The sequence below is a fragment of the Drosophila obscura genome, unplaced genomic scaffold (genome assembly GCF_018151105.1).
Source record: "Drosophila obscura isolate BZ-5 IFL unplaced genomic scaffold, ASM1815110v1 contig_96, whole genome shotgun sequence".
Classification (NCBI taxonomy): Eukaryota; Metazoa; Arthropoda; class Insecta; order Diptera; family Drosophilidae; genus Drosophila; species Drosophila obscura.
Window position 1 is genome coordinate 1,905,341 of NW_024542890.1, and position 7,160 is coordinate 1,912,500.

Consider the following 7,160-nt stretch of genomic DNA (forward strand, 5'->3'; position numbering starts at 1 on the left):
ATGAAAACTTTAAACTGTGTATATCGCACCAATCTAATCTTATTCAATACACTTATTATTACGGAGCTAACACACATTTTTAATTAACTATTTCAAAATTTGTTTAATCAGTTCTACTATATACTACTATGTATACTACATACATAAGTACTACCTAAAATCAAAAAAAAGAAAAAAAAAAATTTGGTGAAACGTTGTGAGCGCACGCATATGCCGCGGCTCTACTTTTACACCCGTACTCAGTCGGTATGATTTTTATCGAATTTTTACATATTTTATCTGCTTCCATTTGTTTTTACTACACCTACAATAATCTGATCTTAGCCAGATTTGACGAGTTGGTGACTCACAAAAGGTTCCGTTTTCCGTTTCTTGCAGCTTCAAAAATTGTGAACATGAACAAACTAAGACGGACAGACAGTCTGACTTCGACTCTACTATTGATGCTGACACACACATCCACTTTGACCAAAAATTCTAATACCTGCGAACTCCCTAATTCAAGTACGTAATAATTGCTCAAAAGCTCAAATTAACTAGTACCTCGTAGCTGGCGTTGGATTGAAAAAATGTGTATGTAGGTACATCTGAGGTTCTCACTTAAATCGGATTTCAGCTGAAAAATGTCTTTCAATAGGATAGTGACCTGACCTGAAATACTCACAAAAGCTCGCTAGAAAGAACAGCTTATTTCAAGGGTCTCGTCTAAAGTCACGCAAAACAACAAAGTGCAATGGAACTCTTGTTTTTCTAATTCTTACGTTCCTCCAGTCTATTCAAAACGGGTATAATTTTTTCAACTAGTAAACTGAAAATGTCGCAGAGTTTTGAAAATGCCTAGTATCCGGCACCACTATTTCATTGAACAGCTGTACATACTATACACATACACAAATGCAGAAATAAAAAATCTCAATGAAAATTATTTTGTGGTCCTGAAAAGGACCGATTTGTATAAAATTTATATGCGCCTGTCGAAAAAATATAGACTTAAGCACGCTCGCCACGAATACGTCTGGCCAGTTGGATGTCCTTGGGCATGATTGTGACACGCTTGGCATGGATGGCACACAAGTTGGTATCTTCGAAGAGACCGACCAGATAGGCTTCGCTAGCTTCCTGCAGTGCCATTACTGCCGAGCTCTGGAAACGCAAGTCGGTTTTGAAATCCTGAGCGATTTCACGAACCAACCTCTGGAAAGGCAGTTTGCGGATCAGCAGCTCGGTACTCTTCTGGTAACGACGGATTTCACGCAGGGCAACAGTGCCAGGGCGATAACGATGAGGTTTCTTCACGCCACCGGTTGCTGGAGCACTCTTACGTGCGGCCTTGGTAGCCAGTTGTTTGCGTGGCGCCTTGCCACCAGTGGATTTACGAGCAGTCTGCTTGGTACGGGCCATTTTCACTCTCAACGTTTGAAATTCGAATTCACAATAAGCTATCGCTGAACCCAGTGCTAGCTTATATAGCATTCTGCTGTGCTGGTGGAGGGTTGTAACGAGAGAGCGAGATCAGCCGAAGCGCGCCGTTTCATTTCCCGAGCGAGATGCACACATCATTCGGACTCACTCGTTTTTCTATGGTGTTTTGGTATAAATAGCAGTGAGAGGGTTACCTGACTAAACATTCGTTCCTGACATCCGAAAAGTGAAGCAAGCATATTGAAAAATGACTGGTCGTGGTAAAGGTGGCAAAGGCTTGGGTAAGGGAGGCGCTAAGCGTCATCGCAAGGTTCTGCGTGATAACATCCAGGGTATCACGAAGCCGGCTATCCGCCGTTTGGCTCGTCGTGGCGGTGTAAAACGTATCTCCGGACTCATCTACGAGGAGACTCGTGGAGTGCTGAAGGTGTTTTTGGAAAACGTTATCCGTGATGCCGTCACCTACACCGAACACGCCAAGAGGAAGACAGTCACAGCCATGGATGTGGTGTATGCTCTGAAGAGACAAGGTCGCACGCTGTACGGCTTCGGCGGCTAAGAAACTGTGTACAGTCCGCTGTTCAAAAGTATCCACAAAGTAAACAATCGGTCCTTTTCAGGACCACAATATAATCTAAAAGAGGCATATTTTCAAGAATTCAATTTTACTAATAGACGTTGATATTAATATTATAAAGTAACGGAAGATTCATAGCAGAACAAATTAACCGATTGCCAAGCCAACATCTCCCATCTAAGCGATCGGAGAGAAAATATGTATATTTAAATACCCTAGAATTCGTCTTTCAGACGTGCCGAGCACAACTGTACTTTCTTGGGCCCATTTTATGTACTTCAGAATGAAAACAAATAATGAAAATGTTCTAAATTCCCTAGCCATGGATTGGTCGTCCTGAAAAGGACCGAATTGTGCGCATACCTGGCGAGGGATATTGCTTAGGTATAATTCGCCTTGTAAAATAGGGTTCGGAAATGCACTGGAAAAGGGATCTTGATCTCAGGTACACGCGTAGGTAGACGAAATATGGTCCCTCCTCCAGACACTCGGTCATTTGCATTCCGTTGGCATATTTCATTCGTCTTTCAGGCGAGTCGAACACAACTGTACTTTCGTAGGCCCTGGTACCTTCTTCATTATCAATTAACAGTTGACAATTAATTAACGCGTGGAGCACAGGCAAAAACGTAGCCCCTCCCCGTCGTCCCAACCGACCCAAGTAGATTATACTTTAGAATGATAATAAATTATGAAAATTCTCTTAGTTCTTTAGCCATGGGTTGGTCGTCCTGAAAAGGACGTTTGGGTTTGTGTGTAGGTTGCTATTGGAACATTTATGCCTTCTTCTCGGTCTTCTTGGGCAGCAGAACGGCCTGGATGTTGGGCAAGACTCCACCCTGAGCAATGGTGACGCCTGAGAGCAGCTTGTTCAACTCCTCGTCGTTGCGGATGGCCAGCTGCAGATGGCGGGGGATAATTCTCGTCTTCTTGTTATCACGGGCAGCATTGCCTGCCAACTCAAGAACTTCAGCGGCCAAGTATTCCATCACGGCAGCCAGGTAGACAGGAGCGCCGGCACCGACACGCTCGGCATAGTTGCCCTTGCGCAGCAGACGATGAATACGACCCACTGGGAACTGAAGACCAGCACGGTTCGAACGAGACTTTGCCTTTCCCTTCACTTTGCCACCTTTACCACGACCAGACATTTTGCGAGTATTTGTTGTTGATTTTCACTAGAAACGTTCACAAACGAATGTTGAATGTTGACAGCCGACCGATTTCTCGTATGTATACTTTTTCCGTCTGCAGGGGATTAAACCAGGGTGGGTTTTACGCCTGTATGCTCAACTTGAACAGACTGCTCGAATAAAAGTATAAGGTCTTGTCGGCTAAGTCCGCAAAGCATAAACTGTATACGTGGAAGTGAACTAAAATGCCGCCCAAGACTAGTGGAAAGGCAGCCAAAAAGGCTGGAAAGGCTCAGAAGAACATCACCAAGACCGACAAGAAGAAGAAGCGCAAGAGGAAGGAGAGCTATGCCATCTATATTTACAAAGTTCTGAAGCAAGTCCACCCTGACACTGGTATTTCGTCGAAAGCGATGAGCATCATGAACAGCTTTGTCAATGACATCTTCGAGCGCATTGCCGCCGAGGCGTCTCGCTTGGCTCATTACAACAAGCGTTCGACCATCACCAGTCGGGAAATCCAAACTGCTGTGCGCCTGCTGCTGCCGGGAGAGTTGGCCAAGCACGCTGTTAGTGAGGGAACCAAGGCTGTCACCAAGTACACCAGCTCCAAGTAAATCTGTTTCTCTGCAGAACCTACGACAAAAAGGCCCTTTTCAGGGCCACAAAACATTTTCCCAAAGAAACACCATTTTCGATATTGACAAGCGAATAAAAATTAGCTAAAAATTGCTGATAAAACGAGAAGGAACGTGTGAGTCGTTTCTGGGGACACGACTCTACTTATACCCGTACTCAGTCAGTATATACATACACTTTTGAGCTTATGATTTTTTAGAATTTTAGAAAAAAAAAAAAATTTTACATTTTACATTTTTTTGCTACATATTACATCTACATATAAAATGTCTATTATACATCTAACATGTAGATTGTACATGTTCCATCAAGTCTACATCCCTCCGCTAGGGGAATGGCAGCCAAAAAGGCGGGAGAGGCTGCGAGAAGGAAAATGAGTTGTGTTGTCTCGGCGGGAGGGGGAGGGGAAGCAATGAAAATTATCATTCTGGCTATAATTATGTCCGATCTGATTCAGATTCGGCAGCCTGACATATGGTCATTCTCTCGATACGCGTTTTAGTTTTATCGTTTCTTAAAAACTTGTCCAGACATTTTCGTCCTTTGGGGGGCGGAAGGAGGCGGGGCTTAATTACAACTTGTAGCAGTGTGATATCACGAGTCTGGAAACCAAATTTGGTTGCCCTAGCTCTTATGCCGGAGATTAGTTGGCCAACACGCCGGACAGACAGACAGACAGACAGACAGACAGACGGACAGACAGACATGGCTATATCGACTCGGCTATTGATGCTGATCAAGAATATATGTCCTTTTGGGGTCGGAAACGTTTCCTTCTCTGCGTTACACACATCCACTTTTACCACAAATCTAATATACCCCTTAACTCTTTTTTGAGTACGGGTATAAAAATCAGTGCAATAAATTTCACGAAGCTGCAATTTACAGTATTCAATTTACGACCACTAAGACATCCGTACAATCCTTGCCAGTAGATGCAAGTCATTTGTGGCGTCAACAACTTTTTGCCTTTTACCGCTTTTTCGTTTCGTTTTTAGTTAATTATACCCGTACTCAAAAAAGTTAAGGAGTATATTGTATGTGTGGTAAAAGTGGATGTGTGTAACGCAGAGAAGGAAACGCTTCCGACCCCATAAATCAGCATCAATAGCCGAGTCGATATAGCCATGTCCGTCTGTCCGTCCGTCTTGATGAGCGCCTAGATCTCAGAGACTTAAAGAGCTAGAGCAACCACATTTGGTTTCCAGGCTCATGTGATATCACACTGCTACAAGTGCATTTCAAAATTTCACCCCGCCCCCTTCCGCAACCAAATGGACGAAAATCTGTGGCAGGCACAATTTTAAAGATACGATAAAACTAAAAGCGCAGTATCGTAGAGAATGACCATATCTATCAGATTGCCGATTCTGGATCAGATCGGATTATAATTATAGCCAGAATGAAGAAATTAATTTTCAGTTGCTTGCCCCGCCTACTTCAGCCAAAGACCCGCTACTCATTCTCTTTCTCGCTCGCACATCTATAATCTACATGTTAGATGTATAATATACATATTAGATGTAGATAAAAGATGTAGCAAAACAATGTTAATTCTAAAATTGTAAAAAACTATATGCTAAAAACTGTATATACTGACTGAGTACGGGTATAAGTAGAGTCGCGTCCCCAGAAGCGACTCCCACGTTCCTTCTCGTTTTTTTTTTTCATTTTTCTATTTTAGGTGCCTTTATGCGGTAAAAACAATGATGCCACTGTCGATAATGCGGACTGCTTAAATCATTTGACAGTGAGAAAGAAACAACAAAATTAAGGAATGTTTAAATTTTACATTTAAAGCTAAAACAAGCAGAGTGTTATTGTTTAAGAAACAGCTTATATAAGATATTAGCCAATTTTAGATCTAGCCTGAAATAGGTTAAGCTGGCAGCACTGATCAGAGCTGGAGGCACTGTTAGCGGTGAAAGTTGCGCGTAACAGCACAAAGAGGAATTATTTCAGATCGTAAAGTTATGTATGCGCTTAATTTGGAATCTATCCAATAGGTGGCGCGAGCGCCTGCAGATGACAGTTCATATTTGAAATAGAAAAAGAAAAAAATAGACGAAATCTGACAATTGTTTAGAAAAATGATCATTGTTTTATTTATGAAATAAATTATTATTATTTACATTGGAGATAATGCACGAAATTCAAATAATATTGCATACGTTGCGGCAGTTAGCACTGAAGAGCACTCTGCCTTGTTCTTCTACACACTCGAAAACAAACATCTACAATTAATATACGACTCTAGAAATACAAATACAGGGTGATATATAGAGTACAGATATATATATTTATATACATATATATATATAAGAGTAAAAAAAAACTGGAATGGTGCAGCCGTGAGGGTATTACTGTCGGATCTGTGCAGAATCGCAGAGTACATTCGGTGGAACGCGCACTATAAAATAATTCATCGTTCGCTCGTGCTTGCTGCCTCTGCCTGCCGCAGCTACTGCCGATTTTTGTGGGGTTTGTGGGTTCTGCGCGTGGACTGTGGATCCATTGTATCTAGTATAAGTTTACGTAACTAAAATGCGACTATGAGCAAGTCGATTTGGCTTGGGGAAGCTGCCAGCCGGACTGGGTATCGATCACCTCAAGCTAAACCAAGTTACTCATAATTTGGCTGCAGCTGTGTCCTGCCACTTGCTGGGTGTGGGTGTAGGAGGAGTGTGTTTTTGTGTTGATTGGGGATGGTGATGGTTCTTGCATTTCATCTAATAACTAACAGACAAACCACGCCTGCGCCTACGTCTATGCCTCGCCGGCCCTCCTCACGCTCATTACATACAACTAATTCATAAAGAAAAATTTAACTAAAAATCTTAAGAAAGCTTTGCGAATAAATTATACGAGTAAGGTCGGTTTGTTCGGAAAAAATCTAAGCACGAGTGCACATATTATAAATATATATATAGACATACATATGCCCATATATTGTAGCTACATATATGTATATGTATATGTATATGCATATAAGTATTGACTTGCAAGATTATGGGTCTCTTGCTCTCTCTGTTTGTCTAACATGTTTTCGCTATGAACTGTAAGGTTCCTCCGATCTCCGTTTTCCGATCTCCAATTTCCGATCTTCAATCTCCATATCAGATATAGGGCGATCGCTTATAAAACTAAAGCGCGAAAAAAAAACTTGCTAAAATTAAACAAAAAAACGTTTCGTTGTTGCGCTCGCTCCAGCTCCAGCTCCATATCCAGCTCCAGCTTCAGAATCTGATTTAGATTCAGACTCATCTTCATCTTCGATCGATTGCAATTGCCGCTCCACATTTATGGTGATGACCATGGTTGGTCAATAGTGGCCGCCACCACCGCCTCCGCCTCCTGCGCCGGCACCGCCGCCACCAGCACCGCTGTGC

At 42.4% G+C, this 7,160-nt stretch overlaps 5 protein-coding genes across 6 annotated transcripts in view; 2 read left to right on the plus strand and 3 right to left on the minus strand.

The window, feature by feature from the left end:
* Positions 1-925: 925 nt before the first annotated feature.
* On the minus strand, positions 926-1,422 carry LOC121405460 (histone H3). Its single transcript, XM_041596161.1, has one exon. The coding sequence runs from the start codon at positions 1,399-1,401 to the stop codon at positions 991-993; it is 411 nt and encodes a 136-aa protein (XP_041452095.1). The 5' UTR covers positions 1,402-1,422; the 3' UTR covers positions 926-990.
* A 197-nt stretch (positions 1,423-1,619) lies between these two features.
* LOC121405464 (histone H4) lies at positions 1,620-2,055 on the plus strand. The gene has a single exon (XM_041596165.1). It carries the CDS (start codon positions 1,670-1,672, stop codon positions 1,979-1,981), a length of 312 nt encoding a protein of 103 aa, XP_041452099.1. The 5' UTR covers positions 1,620-1,669; the 3' UTR covers positions 1,982-2,055.
* Positions 2,056-2,724: 669 nt separating this feature from the next.
* On the minus strand, positions 2,725-3,193 carry LOC121405459 (histone H2A). The gene has a single exon (XM_041596159.1). It carries the CDS (start codon positions 3,148-3,150, stop codon positions 2,776-2,778), a length of 375 nt encoding a protein of 124 aa, XP_041452093.1. The 5' UTR covers positions 3,151-3,193; the 3' UTR covers positions 2,725-2,775.
* Positions 3,194-3,335: 142 nt separating this feature from the next.
* On the plus strand, positions 3,336-3,789 carry LOC121405444 (histone H2B). The gene has a single exon (XM_041596136.1). The coding sequence runs from the start codon at positions 3,378-3,380 to the stop codon at positions 3,747-3,749; it is 372 nt and encodes a 123-aa protein (XP_041452070.1). The 5' UTR covers positions 3,336-3,377; the 3' UTR covers positions 3,750-3,789.
* Positions 3,790-5,871: 2,082 nt separating this feature from the next.
* Positions 5,872-7,160, minus strand: part of LOC111077314 — a 22,717-nt gene continuing 21,428 nt past the window's right edge. For both annotated transcript variants that reach the window (XM_022371535.2, XM_022371534.2), the window contains exon 10: positions 5,872-7,160. This exon is cut by the window's right edge. In XM_022371535.2, the coding sequence (XP_022227227.2) occupies positions 7,094-7,160 (67 nt within the window). In that variant the 3' untranslated portion in view covers positions 5,872-7,093.